This window comes from Peromyscus maniculatus, chromosome 5 (genome assembly GCF_049852395.1).
Source record: "Peromyscus maniculatus bairdii isolate BWxNUB_F1_BW_parent chromosome 5, HU_Pman_BW_mat_3.1, whole genome shotgun sequence".
NCBI lineage: Eukaryota > Metazoa > Chordata > Mammalia > Rodentia > Cricetidae > Peromyscus > Peromyscus maniculatus.
In genome coordinates, this window is record NC_134856.1 from 106,017,464 (window position 1) to 106,037,284 (window position 19,821).

The window sequence follows — 19,821 nt, forward strand, 5'->3', positions numbered from 1 at the left end:
TGTTGGTGTGGGAGCAAGGCCAAGGCCATGGGCACCTTCTGAGGGCAGTGACAGTGTTTTCAGGAAAGAAACACAGATGTTGGTTCAAGTTCTGCTTAACTGTTTGACTAACTATCAGATCTAGAGAACCAACCTGAAGTTCAAGGATGCCAAATTTTCCTTAGTAGTAGTGGCTGTGTAAGTAACAGTCAGGTGATTTGCAGTGGCAAATTCATTTTCTCTGGCCCTCCCATTTTCTGTCCCAGCACCAATGTCAATATGATGCAGAAACTGACAAGTTACAGTTTTTTTGAGAAAGGTGGTGGTTTGGAATTTGATTTGGGGGATGCCCCGCTTTGATTAATAGCATGATTGAATTCTAGATCTTGAGCTAAGGGTGTAGCACAGTGGTAGAGCCTTCTAACTGTCATGTACACGAAAAGAAAAAAACAGGAACCAGGCCTCAGGAAGGATTATGACTGAAGATAGGTGCTCTTCTGTAATGAGTGGATTTTCAAAGTTTCTTGTCTCTCCCCATGAAAGAGACAGGAACTTTCTTGTTTCCGTGTGCACTCTCATGTGTGTGATGGTGCATGAGCCTGCATACGACTGTGATGTCAAAGGTCAACCATGAGTGTCATTCTTCAGGTGCCACCCCCCTGTGTTTTTGAGACAGAATTTGTCATTGCTGGACTGGCCAGCAAGCCCTGAGGATAACAGGTACAGTTTTAATGGTTTTTTTTTTTTTTTTTTTTTTTTTTTTTTTTTTGGTTTTTCGAGACAGGGTTTCTCTGTGTAGCTTTGCGCCTTTCCTGGAGCTCACTTGGTAGCCCAGGCTGGCCTCGAACTCACAGAGATCCGCCTGGCTCTGCCTCCCGAGTGCTGGGATTAAAGGCGTGCGCCACCAACGCCCGGCTAAGTTTTAATGGTTTTTGAATGCAGAGACTTTCCAGATTTTATTCTGAAAGCTAGAGAGAGGCCCTGGGGCCTGTGTGCAGCCTGAGCCTGTGCAGGCCACGTGATACGCAGTCTTCCCTTCCTTCTCTACGATGAACACACTGATGATAGCAGCAGTCTCGTGAGGCACTGTGAGATAAAGTCGACTAGTTCATATCACTTAGCACACTGCCTACCAAGAGGCCAATGAGTCTTCATTTCCGTTGGCATTCAGTACGAGTGTGCAATGACTGCCTGTCTACAGCAGTCACTCATGGTTCCTCTAACTGAGTTCCAACCGCCACCCCAGTGCACTTGAAAAACAAAAGATCTGAACAACTTTCTTGACTGATTAGGGAGGTTAGTCCAAATACGGTCTTTATTTGTCCTAGTTGTGTGTGGAGGGGGGCTGGAGACTGGGAATAAAGAATAAACCAAAATGTTCACTCTCGCTACCACACTCCCTGGAGAATAAACTCTCTTATCTGGGAACTCTCCTACTTCTTAGGTATATTAAGGAAACAAACGTCAAAAATGACCCAAATCAACTCAACAATCTTATCAAGAAAAACTGTGATGTGGTGACCTGGACCCCACGACCTGGAGCTACCCTTGACCTGGGCAGGATGCTGAAGGACCCAACAGACAGGTTTGGGGGATTAAAAAAAAATTGCTTATATAATGTTTTAAATATTATGATAAAAAGCTCCCAATTCTCAGCAGGTCCCTATTCTTCAGTGACATTAAGTTTTGTTGACTACCTTGCTAGGCTTACCTGATACGATCCCCAATCTCACTTTAAAAAGTGAGCCAGGGGATCCTAGAGCCAGCTAGGGTACCACACACCTGCAATCCCAGCACTCAGGAGGCTGTGGCAGGGGGATCAGGCCAGACTGCGCTATCTGGGGACCCTGACTCAAGAAAAAGAAATGTAAGTCTTACTATTCAAATAAAACAGACTGGTAGTTATTGTTCAGACCAGACGGCTTTCCCGAGCCTTTCATCCCGGCTCAAGCGCTTTCATCACCTCAGGGCCTCACTAGAAAGTAAAGGGTGAAAGGCTGGAGAGATAGCTCAACCATTAAGAGCACTGGCTGCTACCACAGAGGTCCAGAGTTCAACTGCCAGCATCCATGCTCACTGTCGCTACCACACTCCCCAGAGAATAAACACTCTTATCTGGGAACTCTCCTATTTCTTAGGTATACTAAGGAAACAAACGTCCAAAATGACCCGAACCAACTCAACAATCTTATTGGGACACACTGTGATGTGGTGACCTGGACTGCTGGGTGACTCAGAAAGTTAGGTTTTATGCCAGTGCAACTGTGGCCTAAAATAAGCAGCACTTTTCAAAACATCAGACAGGGAAATCCAATTCCAAGGAGTTAATACGGACTCCAGAGGCCTACAGTTTCATAAGTACACGTCCTGAGCCACATGGTCGTAAGTTTCCCATCATGCAAATGTAGAAATGCACGCACTGTAGGAAGTGAGCAGCGGAGAAGCTGGTGCCGCCCTCTGCTGGCCTCCCAGGTATGACCAGAGCCTGCTAAGCTCTCCTGCACAAACTTTCACGGTCCCTGGCGCTGCTCAGCTCCCCCTTCCCTGCTCTCGTCTCTGCCACTTACTCAGGGTCTGTCCCCTGCCTGTGGTGCCCTGGTTTGTGGTTGCGCCCCTACCTCACAATCCTTCCTCCGTGCTAGTGCTTTTCAGTTTGTAGCTCACAACCCACTGGCTGGCCGTCAAACCAAGGTCATTGGTCATAACCAATATTCTCACTAGAAAACAAAGTTCACCAGAAAGAATAAAAACTAAGCACATTGCACATGCGTAGTAAGGGATTTATTGCTGGAATAACTTTGCAGCCTGATGGAGACAGTTCTTAGCTGGGAGTGATGGTTCACATCAATAACCCCAGCACGTGAGGAAGCAGGAGGGTTGCCAAGTGTTCAAGGCCAGCCTGCTTTGTTTCAGGGTCACAGAGTGAGACCTTGCTGCCCACCCCACCCCCATACAAAGCAGTTCTTACAAGAATTACAGGCAACATATTAGAAACCCCTCTTTCTGTTGCTGACAAGCCAGTTGTTCTAAACTGTGAAACTTAAAATTCTCTGAGAGCGCCCGAGTGCTCCGGTGGGGAAGGAGATGTACATCCAACTGGGGAGTGAAACTGTTTCTTGATTATTTTGGTTATTGCTCATCCATCAAGAGCCTGCTTCCTCTTTTGGCATCTTGCTGAAGTCTCCAGAGTCAGCCTTGTGCATGCCTCTCAATGTGTCCTAGAGCAAGTGGCTGTGCTGTCATATGTACAGACATCAGAGTCACCAGTGCCCTTGATAAATGCAGACCTGGACCCCCCTCGGGGATACTCAGATACAGTAGATCTAGGTAGGGTCACACCAAAGCATTCTGGGAAACAAGAGTCAGTACGGTTGTATCTCTGTGCTAACATATAGTAAGGACACCATGCTTAACTGCCCTGTAAAGGAAGAAGGGACAGGGAATCTAGGACTGTGGTCACAGAACTCAGTCCCAAATACTCAGCATTTCACCACGTCTTAGGGATGAGAAGATGGTTACGAGTACAGAAAATAAAGAAGAAGAAAGAGGAGGGAGTGAGAGAGAAGATGGAGAAAGGGAAGGAGGGGAGGATAAACTGAAATTTTCCAGTCAGAGGCAACAGCTGGAGGAGGGCAGGGCATAGACTCCTGGATTTGGAGACGAAAGGAAAAGAGTGCACATACGCCATTGATTTCCAAATGATTCGATGAAATGTTCTGATACTGGGAGCCAGAAGAGCAGAGGACACAGCCAGGAAGGAACTTTGGTCCCCAGGGAGCCCTCAGAGCCCTGAGTTCAGAGCTGATGAGTGAAAACCCAAGGAAAGGACAGAAGGATGCCACGTGGAGGCCAGGGTCAGCATGGCCTCCTGGACCAGGGTGACAAAACTGTCCTTAAATCAGGAGAGCCGCAGAAAAAATTCAAAGCAAAGAAGGATCAGTATTGACGTGGCTTTCGGAAACCCCCTTCAGCTTCGTAGAGGACAACGCCCTAACGGGGAAGCTACAGCTAGAGCTCTGGAGGCCAGGAGGCCAGGGGAGAGCTATGGCTTCTCAGGGAAAGATCGGTGAGACTTCAGACTGACACCGGGCAAGGAGCTAGACAAGACTGGAGATGATTATTTCAGAGCTGATACTTTGGTGCCTCTGTAGCCTTAGGGACATGATGGACTCAAAGTGAAGCTTTGAGAAGACATCTGTTATTACCTCCAAACATGTGATAGACACGGGTGTGCCTGCCTCCTTCGATAGTTCCTCGTTCAGTTCACAGACTATTACTTTTCTTAAGATCCAAGAGTCCATGTTCCATGGAGTGAGCTATCTCCCCAGGATGAACAGAGCTTTAGGACTGTCCATACCACTAACTGTATTTAAAGAAAAAAAAATCACACATCTGTCTGAAAACTAGAATTTGATTAACAGACAGAGCAATGTGTATCAGAGGCACAAAATCCTATAGGCTAAAGTTTATTTATATGCTCAAATATTTACTGGGCACCACGTAGCCTGACTCATCCTAGAGATATGAACAAACATTTGTTCACCCCAGAAGGACACCATTAACACCCCCAAAGCTTTAGTTCCACCCAAGTGTAGCTTGGCAAGCCAGTCAGTTCATCGGGGTCACTGATAGAAGCCTCCGTGGCTCATTAGAGAAAACCCCAACCTGTTACAGTTCCACTCATGAAAGGTGCAACCCTGGACTCCTAGGCCGACCTGTGGGCAGCTCCGCAGGAGTGTGCCCTCTCCCCAGCTCCTGCTGATGGCTCGGTAGCTTGGGGAAGGAGTCTTGTCTAGCCTTTGAGTTGTCTTAGCTTCCCAAGTCTTGGGAGTCTCCTCCACTCCTAGCAGGAAATGTCCCAATTGCTTTTGCTTCTTTCACCAAATGCCTTTGGCAATTGGGATGCAGAGGCAGCTGTGTGCCGCGTCCCCAAAGTCAATACACGTGGATCACATTCAACACGTCCGTCACTTAGTTATTTGGAGCAAAAGGGTCCACATCAGGGGTCTTGTAGCTTTGTATCTTCCGACATACACAAGACTGGTCAATGAACTCTGACTTGGGAACCTTGCCCACTAAATAGTGTGTGGGAAATGGTGTGGCTTAGGCTAGGCTGGGCCCTGGGAGTCAGTCACACATCTCGAAACTACTTTTCTGGTGGAGTCTTCTTCAAAGCATTAGTTTTGCCTTCATTATTTGCTGCCTGCTTCTCTGACCCTCCTCCTCCTTGTGTCTTTAAGCAAGGGCATCGTGGAGCCTCCAGAAGGGACAAAAATTTACAAGGATTCCTGGGACTTTGGCCCCTACCTGAAGACCTTGCATTCTGCTGTAGGAGATGAAATCTTCCTTCACTCGTCCTGGATAAAAGAGTACTTCACTTGGGCTGGATTTAAGAGTTACAACCTGGTGGTCAGGGTATGGCACTCAATATTCTCTGCCTCTGCTCCCTTGTAATGTGGAGATCTTTGCAGCGCCCCCACACACACACCATTTCCAGTTTGTTTTCTAATTGGCACTTGGGGAGACCCACAAACTGTCCAGCAGAAGATAGAGGAACTTTGTGATGAATACTTCTCCTTTGAAACTGAAGGGGCCGCCAAGCACAGCTCAGTTTGGCTTTTGCAGTATTTTTCTCTCTTATCACCATGCATTAAAAATTGTAAATCACCGTATAGAAAGTAATAAGAGGCAGGTGGATCTCTGTGAGTTCGAGGCCAGCCTGGTCTACAGAGCTAGTCCAGGACAGGCTCCAAAGCTACAGAGAAACCCTGTCTCAGGGGAAAAAAAAAAAAAAAGTCATAAGTGTCCTCATAGCATTTTCATCTACCTTTGATTTGTTGGGGGCCCTCCATCTCCTGGAACCCCATCCTCTGTACCCTCCTGCCTATTACCCTCTCCACCCCGCTCCCTTGTGGTTGTGAGTCATTTACATGTGAAGCATGTCAGGAATACTTCACTGTGAGGCTAGAGGTTGGAGTCCACCCAGAGAGGTGTCAACCTGGGGCAGTGTGAGGCCGAAGCAGCTTTTAATGGCAGCTGTGCTGAGGACCAAACAGCACAAAGCAGGAGGCCCGTGTGGGTGCTAAACAGGAACGAGCCCCAGCACACGTGCATACCACAACTAACCAGCTCAGGGTGTGTGCTGCTCACCACCACTGGAGCTGTGCCACAGCAGGGCAGGCCAGAGATGCAGCGCTGGGGTAGGGTGCATGCCTTGCATGCCAGAGACCCTGGCTTCAATTCCTAGAATCACAAAAATTAAACCTAGCAGACAGGGAGTGTGAGAGGAAGAAGAGGCCTGGGGTGGGCCAATGGTCAGGGCAGTGGATCACTGGCCACATCTGGCTTATGTTAAGTGCCTGGGTTAGCCGTTAGCTATTTTAAGGAAATCATCTTTGAAACCCAAAATGCTGGGAAACTGAATGATGTTTTCATTTGGGTAATGAGCTTGAAAATGAAACTTTTAGAACTTTTAAAGCATATATTACTTGAAATTTTTAAATCACAGTTCTTTATTTATGTGTGTGTGTGTGTGTTTATGGGACAGTGAGTGTGTGGAGGTCGGGGGCAACTTGTGGGAACCAGTTCTGTCCTTCACCACGTGGGTTCCGGGCACTGGACTCACGTGGTCAGCCTTGGTGACAAGCACCTTTACCTGCTGTGCCGTGTCACTGGCCGGGTCAATGCAGTTCTGTTTAGCTGCTGTGTGATGTGAGGCACAGTCCACATTGTATGATCCCATCCGAAAGCTTCCGGGGCTACCCGATGTCTCCTTGCTCACAATGCTCCATGCCACTGGAGTCAGAGGAGTCAGAGGAGTGGATTTGCTGATGCAGGAGATGAATGTAATGCTACCAGTGTAATGCTACCAGTTCAAGAGAGCGACTGAAACAGAGGAAGGGGAACAGGAAGAGGGAGGGAAGCAGATGGGAGGCTTGTATCAACTCACTGCTCTTCTTTTAGAGTGTTTAAGACTTCTACATTCTTAGAATTTCTTAAAGACCTCAGCCACCTGATGAATGCTCTTCCATTTACCACCTTTTCCTTTGCACAGATGATTGAAACAGATGAAGACTTCAACCCTTTGCCTGGAGGGTACGACTATCTGGTGGACTTTCTAGATTTATCTTTTCCAAAGGAAAGACCAAGCAGGGAGCATCCCTATGAAGAAGTGAGCAGCTCCTCTGGTGGTGATCCCTTCCTCTTCCTCTTGGTCTCTCTCTTCCTTAGCACCCTCCCCCTCCTTCTCCTCCCTTCTTTTCCTGCCTCTATCAGTACTTCCTTCCCTTCTCCCCTCCCCCACCACTTCTCTTGACTCAGAAACACAGCTCAAAACAAGCGTGATTTATCTTTGAGCCAAACATGAGTGACCGTGGCCTGGGAGCATGAGGGCAGATTGTTCCAAATTACAACCTACAATGTGGAAATGATTTATGAAGTTTTTAATTTCAGAATAATGTCAAGTCTTAACTCAAGGGATTTCCCAAAGGAAGCATCAGGTAGGCAAGTCACAGCAAAGCAGAGAACACTCTGCTATAGACTTAAGGGGCTGTCTGATGACATTAGCTTTTGGCTAAGCTAATGCCTTCCAAAGGTTTTGTCTGGTAGGCAAAAGAATGTTGGCTCAGGCACAAAGGTGGGCAATGGCTGGATATTAAAGGAGCGGAAGACAGTCTGAGATCATTTGACTGTGGTTTACATCTCTCCATAACCGTGGAATTCTAATCAGCCGTTTACAGCTCTTACTGGGGTGCCTTTTTTTCCTGGATTCTTCATGGTCTCTTCAGTGTCCAGTGTCTAGAACCTCAGACAGATAATCTGTAATGAGACCTTTGCTACAGCCGTGACATTTTCAGTGTCCTCTCCAAGCCACTTGTCAAAAACACAAACTAATATGCAAAACGACACATTAAAGGTTCTATGAATCCAGAGTGCACTGTGACAGCATAAAAGGACTAGTCAGCAGGGATTTTCTCTAGGGTGCCCCCAAACTAATTGCCATTTCTCAGGCCGCCATCAGTTATAATAGAGATAGATCCCCAGCAAAATATGCTTAAGTTCCAGTGAAAGCAGATGCGTTTCTAGGAATCTTGATCTTTATTCCACAGCAAAGCCTCACTCTAGTAGCTACTTCAGCCTTAGGCAACAGACATAATTTATTTCAAAATGGGCCTAAGTGATTTACACACCTCAAATATGGCGCTAAGGAGTAAGCCAAAATTTGAAGGTAACTGCCAAACAGGCCACACAGAAAAGCAAACAGAGTGAGCGCTGTCAAACAGTTGTGAGCTGTCCTGTCCTATAACCAACCTCACAACCAACACAAATACAGAGCCTTCAAAATAACAGTTCTTTGAAGTGTCCTTTTTCACAAATCAATGACGAGAACACAAAACCAACCAAGGACGAACCCTGAAAGTGCCCCAGGAACGACACATACCATAAAAACCAACAAATAGAGTATTCTCCCCAAGCCAGGCCAGAATCCAAAAACCCCTTTCCTCTACCAGCTCATCAGTACGTGTTCACAGGTGACCGACATCTAAAGGTCAGAAAATGAGGCAAGCTCCCCGCTGGGAATCCGCTCCCTCTTACCAGGGGGTCAGCGAGCCACAGATTTGCCTCCTGGTTGGCTTCTCCAAAGCTGTTGCACATTGACCTAGATTCATTTAACCCCTAGCACCTTAAAAGGAATTAGGAAACACACTGATAGGAAACGAGGTTCGTTTCTCTCTAGGCCAATCTGGGCCTTCTCTTAGCAGTGTTCCAGTGTTATATAGACCACGAGACCAAGCAGGAGTGTGCGCATGCTCATCTGAGTTGTCAGAACTGTACGGAGTCTCTTTGTGCCAGGCCAGTTCCTCCAGGTCACCAGGGCTTCAGCCTTTCGCCTCTCCCAGCGTTGGATTCCCGAGGAAATTTTAGTAGCCTACAACATCAGACCTACATCTCAGTCTCCATGGGTGCTCAGTGAAGGTCTCTGAAAAGGAAGTTGAGTCAGTGTGGACATGACATGCTTTATTGGGCCCCAGGTACCAGCGAATCCCTTGGTGTGGCCCTGTGATGTCCAGGAAAGGTCCTTGGCTTTGGAGACAGGTCAAGATTAGAACTGGTGTCCATCACTGTTGAACACAACTGCTCACCACGAAACTCCGAGCAAGTTCTTTGACCCGTCTGAGCCTTGGTTCCTTCCCTTGTGTAGGACTTGGTCCCACCCCACCGAACGGCTGGGCTGAGCATAGGCGATAATGCAGGCGAGCACGCATGCCTTGCAGCATTCACTCCGCAGGTGACACGTCATTAACCCGGGTTCCAGGGCCTTCCTTCTGCCCCTGAGATGATTGCTGGTGCCACTGAAGTGTGTAAGTCCCTAACTGGAGAAGTGAAACAAGACCTCCACGTCCTAGACATAATGGCTGCTTCATTAGTGACATCTCTCTGTCTCTCTGTCCTGTCTCTCTCTCTGCTCTATCTGTCTCTATCGTCTGTCTGTCTGTCTGTCTCTCTCTCTCTCTGACACAGGGTTTCACTATGTCTTATTGACTGGGCTGGAACTCTCTAGGATGACCTCAAACTCACAGAGATCTGTCTGTCTCCCCAGTACTGGGATTAAAGACATATGCTAACACGCCTAGCTTTTAGTGAGCTGTATTTTAATAAACTGAGTTGAATATGTTAAAACTGCAGCAAAACTTCCTCTATCTGATTTATGGATCTCAGAAAGCTAAGTTTTCACATGTAAGAAGACCCATGAGAACACCCCTTTCGTTATTCCCATCCTTGTTCATACTTATCTCAAAATCTTGAGCTCAAGCCATCCTCCCGCGTCCGATTTGGGTAAGTTGTTCTGGAGCAAGCACAGTCGCAAACAGTTTGTAAATATTATGAGCGGACATCACTGTTTGTCCCATTCTGTGTTGCGATGCCAAGGCCACCGAAGCCAAAGCACACTTTGGTCTCCAAACTGAACAGAAGTGTGTGTGGGCGTGGTGTGCTGGCCGCATGCTTCATGCAAGGCTGGCATGCTATGTGTTCAGAACCAAGGCTGCAGTGGAATCACGTCACAGAATGCGAGCAAGTGCAGCTAGAAACACCTCAGACTGGTTACAGTTGATTTTTACTTAAGTTTTTTCATTGCACACTCAGAAATATTTTAGTGTTGCCAAGTTTTTCACGACATCTACACCCAGTTATGGAGTCCTCCCTGCCAAAGTCATGGCTTACAGTTTTGGAAGCTGGGCTTGAGAAATACCCAATCTCATGCACTTCGTGTTTATATAAATCCCTTCTATTTCTTCAAAGAAGAGGAAGGAAGAGGGGGAGGGAGGGGCGGGCACGCATACACACACACACACACACACACACACACACACACACACACACACACACACACACACACGGCTCTGGCCGGAGTTTCAGGTGGAGGCGCACGCGGTAATAGGACCCCTTACCGAGTACTTCCTGTGTGACCGCCTCATTTCACGTGTTTCTGTTCACAGACTCACTTGTTCCTCACCACACTCTTGTGAGGAACACCACCTTTTAATCTAAATTTTATAGATGAGGACACTGGGGCAGTAGTTACTGAACCACAAAGCGGGACCCTGGATCTGAGCCTCTGACCTGGCCAGCTGGCCCGCCTTCTGACCTGTGTGTGCCCTGCTTCCCTCCCTCCATTCCTGGGCTCCTGGCTGCCTCCTTCTGTCCTCGGCCTGTGATCCGGGCTCCTCTCCGTCACTCCTCTCTGCCAGCACTGGCAGCTCCTCCTCCCGAGGACCTGAGGGAATGAACTGGCACCCAGCAGGGCCACCCAGAGCTGCCATGTTTCCGTTTCAGATCCGCAGCCGCGTGGATGTCATCAGGTACGTGGTGAGGCACGGCCTGCTGTGGGACGACCTGTACATCGGATTCCAGACCCGGCTGCGGCGGGACCCTGACATATACCACCATCTGTAAGCTGCGAGTGCTTCGATGCCAGGGGGCCAAGGGGGTGTGGGAGCATGAGGGCGTGGGGGCGTGGCCGTGAGGGGGCCTGGCGGGGACGGGGGGAGGGGCGGGGGAGCGGGAGAGGGAAGTGGAGTCATTGGCTGGCTGTGTCCCCACTTAGCACAGATAGGAGAGGTCCCATCCTTTTTCTCTATGTTTTCAAGACCCAGTATTGTTCTGTCGCCCGGGCTGAAGTCAGGACAACCTCTACTTCACCCTCTCCCACAGGCTGGGATTGCAGGAATGCACCATCATGCCCGGCTCTGCATTTTAACAAGAAACTTGAGCTCAGTGTTTTGTGGACTGGGTGGTTTACAGGAATGGCCCACTGTTTTATTTATAAACCATATATATATATATATATATATATATATATATATATATATATATATATATATATATATATATATTTAAGGTCATATTTGGGATCTCAGAAAGAGCAATTTTCTGCCTTTACATGCACAAGATCAAAGAGAAAGTAGTCTTATTATTACTACTGACCCTCTGAAAAGATGCAGACATATAATTTTTAAAATTCCTATTATTTAAAGGCCTGGGTGGCAGGGATGGTTCAGTAGTAAAGCTTCCTGTTGTCAGGCCTGCTGACCTGAGTTCCATCCCAGAGGGACCGGTACGGTGAAGGAAGAGATCTGAACACTAAAAGTTGTTCTCTGACCTCCACACGCACACCATGCACACATACATGCATTCACACACACACACACACACACACACACACACACACACACACACACGGAGACACACACACAAAATAAACTAATTAGAATTTAAGAATTAAAATGTCCAAGTAAAGCCCTCTAGCTAGTAGGTTGCAATTATAGTCATCTAAAAAATTTGTTTTTACTTATTTTCTTTATAATTTCGGTTTCTTTGTTTGGTTAGTTGAGACAGGTCCTCACTCTAGAGTCCAGATGAGCCTCACTGCATAGTCTAAGCTGTCCCCAAATTTACCATGATCCTCCTGGCTCAGCTTCCCACATGCTGAACCACCTCATTCAGCCCCGCCCCCTTTTAATGTCTTAAAACTGTATTTTAAAAGTCTTCTAAAAATGTAGAAGCATGTGTCTGTTACAACCGTTATGGTTTTACTGGCCCCTTCTAAGAAACCCATTTCCTGCTCCTCCCTCTGCCCTCTTTTGGGGTGACTGTTGATAAAAGGGCTGTGTCTTCCTGGCCTATTTCTGTGAATACCCACATTTCTGTGGATATATTTGTCTTCAATAACATGTCATATACTGTTGGGGGGATGTTACCACAGTGTTGCCATGCCACACCAGTATAGACGTTCTGCAGCTTCATCTAGAATATTCCAGCTACAACCCAGAGGCGGTTTTTCTTTCTGTCCGTCTTCTTTCTCTTGGAGTTGGGATATCTAAGTTTTGCTCATTTTCAACAGAGACCATGTAACCAGTGCTGCAGAGCAAAAGCCCAGGACCCCCCACACCTCTTCCACTCTTTCACCCCGAAACCTCTGTCTCAAGATGCTAATTAAGGGCAAAAGCGCCAGAATGGTTCCTCTGTGAGCACATGTGTAAATGCATGTGTACGTGGGGAGGTCATAGAACAGTCAGTGTGACTGCATGAAGAAAAACAGATAAGGGGACCAGTGGCTCAAATCCACCTTCAGGGCACTGTCAGGAGTTTTAGCTTTAACTAAGGGAAGAATTGGTAGGGGGGACTCACATGCACAGTCAGGTACCCCAGGCCACCCTGTGGCCTGACTGGGCCATTACTTCAGCTCTGGTTCTGTTCTGTGGGGTGGTCGGCAGAAGTCCTTATTACCAGCATCACTTCAGGGAATGAGCCTGTTCCTTTAAGATAGTCACTTCTGTTTCAGGTACAGCCTCACCCCCGAAATGGACTGTTGCTCTCATGGTGAGTTATGGAGGTGTGCTCTGAGGGGCTTTGCTCTTTCTGGAGTCCAAGGTGACTACAGTTTAGGGCAGTGAATTACCTTTGTGTCTTCAGCCTTGAAGGAGGATGAGCTGGGTTAGGTAGATAGACACCTCTTAGTCATTGACATGCCTGTGCAGAGCCAAGCAGGTGTCTGCGCTGCACTGACGGAGACAGACACAGAGAGAAGGCAGAGGGGCCACCCTCACACTCAGCTTGAGTCGCCTTGTGGCCCAGGGGAGAGGTCAATGCTCTGGAGCAAAAGCAGCTGCCAAGCCCTTGTGTCTACACCCGACTTCTTATCTGGAGGGAAAAAGAGAGAATGTGGCAACTTCTGGGAGATATCATTTCTACATAAAAATAATTCATCTTGGAGTCATCTTGGATGTGGATGCTGAAACTATCTTGTCATATCATTCAGCTGGTTCTGTTGTTGCTGGTTTTGTTTTGTTTTGTGGGAATTGAGACAGGAGCCCACGTAGCCCAGGCTGGATTCAGATTCACTATGGAGCTGATAATGACCTTGAATTGATGACCCTCTTGCCTCTACCTTTCAAGTGCTAGGATTGCAGGAGTAACCCTTTGCCACATCTGGCTTATATTGTGTTTTGAGAACAAAAGGATGCCCTGATGAGTTTTGAGAAGCAGCCACAGCCCCATTTAATGGCTGCTCTTAAAACAGGATCTGTGGGTCTGTTAAATATTTTTATCATAAAAAATACATACTTACTATTGAAATTTTGAAAAAAAAAGTAGTTTAAAATACAACAAAAATTTAATACAAGAAATACTCCTCACTCAGATGGAACAATTTGTATTTGGTATCTAGTTAATCTTTCTTTTTGTATTTCCAAGCACACGGTGAGTTTTTTCCAAGGTGGGCAATGCCGGCCTCATTCTTGTACCTGCATGGCCACCTGTTGTTTCCCACATCACTATGTATTTTCTCACATGGTCACTTCATGCCTGTCTGCCTGAACCCACACGCCGGCCGATATTCAGACCTCATTTAACAGTCATTAGCCACTGAGCCCTGTCTAGCTTTTCACCGTTTGCCACAGCGGTTTGATGAATCATGTCTGTGTCTCTTCGCAGGTTCTCTGTTCTTTCCTTAGGGTGAGTTCTGAGGTGTGCCACTAGTTCAGCAATCAGCCAGATTGTTCTTCAGGAAGCAGGTTCACCTTCCCACACCCAAGGAGACGTCACCTTCGCTAACACTCTCTCTACCTGATGCTTTTGTGTGTCTTGTATGAATGTAACTTTCACTAATTAGAATTCCTTAAAGTGGGGCTTATCATAAAATAGCAGATGGCCATCATGTTCTAAGGGACCCTGAGAACTCTCAGATGTACCAGCCACTGAAATGGCAGGACAACACTGTTTTCTGGGGGGAGCTGAGACCAGGCACCAAAGAAACCCTGGCCAAGCAAGAGGCATCGACCTTTGAAGCCCTTGTCTCTCTGCTGTGTTTCTTGCAGGTTTTGGAATCATTTTCAGATAAAACTGCCTCTAACACCACCCAACTGGAGGTCTTTCCTGATGCACTGTGGTTAGACCAGACTTGGCATGTCCCAGGTAAGCACCTGGTGGGGCTGGTAAACACCTAGCTGTGTATCCTGTGGCATTCAGTTTTTTACCTAAATTCCAGCAAACCTGACTTCCAGGGGATCACGGAAGAGAGATTACATGAAACCATCGAGGTGTTAAAATAAGTGTGTAAGACAACTAGTGAGAGCCCTCCTCAGAGTCCACAGGCTCCTTGGAGGATGGAGGTGACACACACATAGACACTGTTTCAGAAAGAAATCCTGAACACAAAAGGAGACACAGCCACACGACTGGGAAAGAGAACTGCTAAAGCAGTGGGTGAGATGCAGCCTGAGATCAGTGTCTGTGGCGCCCATCAGAGTTGCCCTTTCCACAGCCAGGCGCAGAGTCTTGTTAGGTGTGTCACCAAGCTTGTTCCCGCCTGCATGTGACCCACAAGACCGCATGCTACAGAAATGGCCATTTTTCTTGATTCACACATTTGTATTCATTTATTCCACCAACAGCTACCCCTTCATATTCATTATACATGCTAATAGTTGCCTCCCCGGACATGTTCTGTCTCTTAAACGTACAGTGTCAGGGCTGGAGAGTTGACTCAGTTGGTCAAGTGTCACACAGGTATGAGAACCGAGTTTATCCCCAGCACCCATGTGAAAAGGCAGACTTAGTGGAGCCTGCTTGTAACTCCAGTGCTGGAGTGATGAAGACAGCCCGAACTCTGGGGCTTACTGGCCAGCCAGCCTAACCCAGTCAGTCGGCTTCAGCCAGTGAGCCATCCGGTCTCAAAACAAGGCGAGCGTCTCTTGAGGAAGACACCTGATATTGACCTCTGGCACATGCATGCACAAGTTCATATACATACATGTAAAGTAGACAGCATTATGCAATGGCCCCAGCGCTATACAGCATAGCCCCCCAGTGCACCACATAGTTTTATAGGTGATGTACACTCAAGGAGGAAAAGAACACATCTCTTTTTGTCTCATACAGTCAGTGTAGCTTGCCTCTTAAAATCGGCATCAGTGGACTGGAGAGATGACTCAGAGGTTAAGAGCACTGGCTGCTCTTCATGAGGTCATGAATTCAACTCCCAGCAACCAGCTCACAACCATCTATAATGAGATCTGGTGCCCTCTTCTGGCATGCAGGCATACGTGCAGGAAAAACACTTCATACATAATAAATAAATCTTAAAAAAAAAAAAAAAAAAAAGTAAAATAGGCATCAGTATCTTCTCCAGTCAGAGTAAGATCAAATCAGAACATCGAGTTTTATGGTTCATGTGTTAGTTTCACACAGGGCATTGGGCTGGGTCTTCTCAGTTGTGAGTCTAAGCGAGGGAGACACTGAAAATCTACACACTACACCGTGAGTGCTGGGAATGCTGAGCAGAGAAAGGTTGCTTTGAGATGAGCAGGGGGAGTGCTGGACCAGGGGCTAGGAGCTTGGGAGAGTGGATGCAGGCAGGAGGACCTGTAAGAAGTAATATTCTGTGTCAAAGAACCAGGGGCCGGTGAAGCTCAGTTGAAAAGGCAAAGTGAATGTGAGCAATGGTATGACCTCCCAGTGTGGTGGAGGGGACAAAGGGGGGGGGGGGGGGATGACTAAGCGGGCTCAGTGAAGGCAACACAGAGCTCCACAGTAGTGAGAGTAGGAGATTTGGAAGGTCAGTAGACAGCACCAAGGCCCTAGAGCTGGAGCAGTTCTGAAATACAAGCTCAAGGTGCCGATGAGTACGTTGGCTGGATGAGGTGGAGCAAAGCCTCAGGCATGCGAGCCAAGCCTTTGAGTGCACTGAACGTTGACTTACCAGGATCCTAGTTTGCTTTCCTTTGCTGTGATAAACTCCAGGACCAAAAGCAACTTGGGAAGAAAGGGTGTGCATCATGTTACAGCTTATAGTCCTGTCCTTCATGAAAGGAAGTCGAGGCAGAAACCTGGAGGCAGGAACTGACATGGAGGCCACAGAGGACACGGCTTCCTGGCTTGCTTTCCATGGCTTGCTCGGCCTGCCTTCTTGTACACCCCAGGACCACTGCCTAGGAGTGGCACCTCCCAAAGTGGGCTGAGCCCTTGCATATCAATCAGTAATCAAGAAAATGCCCTACAGACACATCCACAGGACAATTTGATGAAGGTGATTGCTCAACTGAGATTCCTTCTTTCCAGATATGTCTAGGTTTGTGTCAAGTTGGAAAAAAAAACAAACCAGTACAACAGGGAAGCAATAAAGTGTGGTTATCAGTACCTCATACTTGTGTGCTATATGACCACAAGCAAATGGCTGGTTCTCCTCGTGCCCCAGGTCATCTGAAGTGATACAGGAATAGCATGCACCACACAGGGGTGCCACAGTGTAAGGCATATCTGGAAGAGGGACAGGCACATGTGTGAACAATCAGCAGTAATCACATCACCCTCACGCACTGCTCAGGAGAGACATGTGACTCCTGGGAAGATGCTGGGTAAGTCACAGGGCGCTGGTAATGGCTTTGTTTCAGTCCACATCCCAGGCTTGGAATCTCCCTTACCTTAAAGCCGCCAGCATAGCTTGAACTGAAGAGGAAGAATGGACCACGATACAAGAAGGAAACGGAAAGCTATTATAATGACACACACACACACACACACACACACACACACACACACTCACACTCACACACTCACACACTGTGGATTAGCTACTGTTCTCATAGCTGTGAGAAAATAATTGACAGGAAGATGGAAGGGTTTAGGTTAGCTCACAGTTGCAGGGGAACCAACAGTCGTGGTAGGGAAGGTTAGTGGTAAGAGCAGGGGCTGGTCGCTCACACTGTGTTCACAGCCAGGAAGCAGACAGGGACAAATGCTCAGGCTTTGCTCACTTTCTCCTTTCATTCAATCCAAGGACCCCAGCCCATAGTCCCCACATTCAAGGTGGGTCTTCCCTGCTCAGTTGGAACTTTCTGGAAACATTCTTATAGACATAACCACAACTACTGTTATTCATTGGTAGTATCTTTTATTGAGAGATGGCAAACAATGCGCAAAATTCAAGAATTTGATCTTACATCTTGAACACATCAGTTTATACCAAAGAGGACATGTTTAGATTAGCAATGAGCACTGCATCTGAGAGATGCTCACACATCTGCCTTCTGTGAATCACTGCATAAGCTATTTTATTGAGGCCGGAGATATGTCCTGGTAGTACAGCAATGCTTAAAGTGCATGAAACCCTGGGTTCCATCTTCAGTACACCCCAAATCCATCCCATCCACAACTCCTGTGGAGGAAGAACCAAGAAAATCCAGTAAGAATGAGTTCTGTATGTAAAATAAAGCCAAACAAAAGGAACTGTGAGTCCAAGCATAGAATGAACAGGAAGGAGAAAAGGCACAGGATTCCAACAGCAGAAAGGAAGGAAGGAAGCAGAGACGGTAGGCGAGGAGGAGTGGAGGAAAGGGTGGGAGATGCAAGTGGGCAGGAGGAAAGGCTGCTGGGATTTAAGAAGAACATAAAAACCGCTCTTTTGGTCTTTGATAGATTAATCCCACAGACAGCATCATGAAGACTGTTTTCAGAGAGAATTGCTGACACCATCGATTTACCAGACTCAGGCCGAGGAGCTGCCCCGAATGGTCCCACCTCACTGGAACTGAAAAGACCTTGATTCAGTTATGAAGTCTGTCGATTCATGGAGCCTGGGAATTCTAACAGTTAGATAGATCTTTGATTAAGGGATGATACAACATTCGTTAATAATCTTACAGAGAAAGTACTTTAAAAGTCAACAGAAAATAAGAATCTATGTCTTCAAAATAACAACAGCAAAAACCCACAAAAAGAACTCCTTCTAGGCCTTTTAAAAATACTTTTTCAATGTTGAAAATAGGCAACTAAATTGCCTGTGGGTTTTTGTGTCTATTTTTGATTTAAAAAGTTATGATTATTTCAGATGTACTAATTGGTTTGTAAGAAACTGTAATTGGTATTCAAGGTTCTTTGCATGTGGTTTTCTAATATCCCTTCACACAGTGACAATCAAGTGTTCTTTCTGACTGTCACCTACCTCTTGAATGTGACCTCAAAATTGTTTCCTAACTCTGATCAACAGAAGACTGACTGTCTCCTTCTCACTAAAATCAACAACACGGATGATAGATCATTCTTGTTTATTTCACTCTAGGAAAAATAGAAATGCCTAGAAGTCAGAAATTGGACCTTGTGATTTATACTGTATAGTAAGTTATTGTTACTACTAAAATAATGTAATGTTTATCAAAAGAGATGTTCAAATGTATATGATGGGCAAATAAAAGATTATCTTAAACAGAAATTTGTTTTCTCACTCTGTAGCCCAGGCTGATCTTAAATGTGGCGATCCTGCTTCAGTCTTCTGAGTGCCGAGGTTTCAGGGGTCATCACACTAGACCAGATCTGTGACTTGGAATAAAAAGCCTTGCCTTTCTACTGAACTCTTAGGAACGGTATTTTCAAGGTCATTTTGGCTCTCTTCTTGACATCCCCACTGAACAACTCTTAAGCCCTCTGGTGTGAGACTTTCTTCTCTCTGGAGGCAAACAATGGTGACCCCTCCTTACAATGTCCCAGTGAAAACCAAGGTAGCATTCCACTCACATTCACCTAAGAACCAATAAGTTACTGGCTTTACTTACTAAACAAGGTTGAGGATCTTCTTACAAGGTCATAGCAGACCCCAAAGAAGCCATACTAAGAAGTCTTCACCCAGCATGGATGATGGCTTCCTTATAGCTGTATGGGGGTCTCCCATGTCTCCCCCTTTCCCTAGCCTTCATCCGACTCTATATAGCTAGCACTTTCTGAGACCCAAAGGCAGGGTGCAATTAAGGCAGAATTATATACAAGTAGCTGGGGGGGGGGTGGTGGCTGGAATCTAGGTGGGGTCCAGTGTCCAGCCCCGCCCACTCCTCTGAAGGAGCATCAGCTGTCTGTTTTACTTAGAGAACAGTGCCCTCCAATACCCTCCAGTTCACTGACCCAACACCACTTACTCCTCTCTCATCCCTTCCTGATCCATCTTCCCGTCTATTCCCAGCAGCACCTGCTCTCTCCTTGCCTAGTATCTCCTAGCTCACTTCCACTACTTGCAGAGAATGCCCGGAAGTTGCCTTTGTGTGTTGTTCTTACATCCACTCTGTTGGCAGATCCAGTCATCTGCACCTTTAAAACATGTCTGGATCAGAGCCCTTCCCTGCTGCTGGCATCTGGAGATGAAACAAAGTGCTGAGAAACTCATGGAAAGCCGCTCCTCAGAACAGCCATCCAGGGAGGGGTGTCGTGGGCCGCACAGGCTTAGTGTGAAGTCATCCTACGCTAGGGAAGTCCAGCCGCTAAATTCTCAGTTTGTCTGGCCACGTAAGACCCTAG

The 19,821-nt window shown here is 46.9% G+C and overlaps 1 protein-coding gene across 8 annotated transcripts in view; it reads left to right on the plus strand.

Moving 5' to 3' along the window:
• The window catches only part of LOC102905039 (cytidine monophosphate-N-acetylneuraminic acid hydroxylase), a 150,572-nt gene extending 131,824 nt beyond the window's left edge, over nt 1-18,748 (plus strand). For all 8 annotated transcript variants that reach the window (XM_042278290.2, XM_076573065.1, XM_076573067.1 and 5 more), the window contains 6 exons: nt 1,424-1,564; nt 5,220-5,394; nt 7,034-7,150; nt 10,816-10,931; nt 14,358-14,454; nt 17,956-18,748. In XM_042278290.2, the coding sequence (XP_042134224.2) occupies nt 1,424-1,564; nt 5,220-5,394; nt 7,034-7,150; nt 10,816-10,931; nt 14,358-14,433 (625 nt within the window). In that variant the 3' untranslated portion in view covers nt 14,434-14,454; nt 17,956-18,748. The remainder of the gene's footprint in view (nt 1-1,423; nt 1,565-5,219; nt 5,395-7,033; nt 7,151-10,815; nt 10,932-14,357; nt 14,455-17,955) is intronic.
• The last annotated feature ends 1,073 nt before the right edge of the window (nt 18,749-19,821 follow it).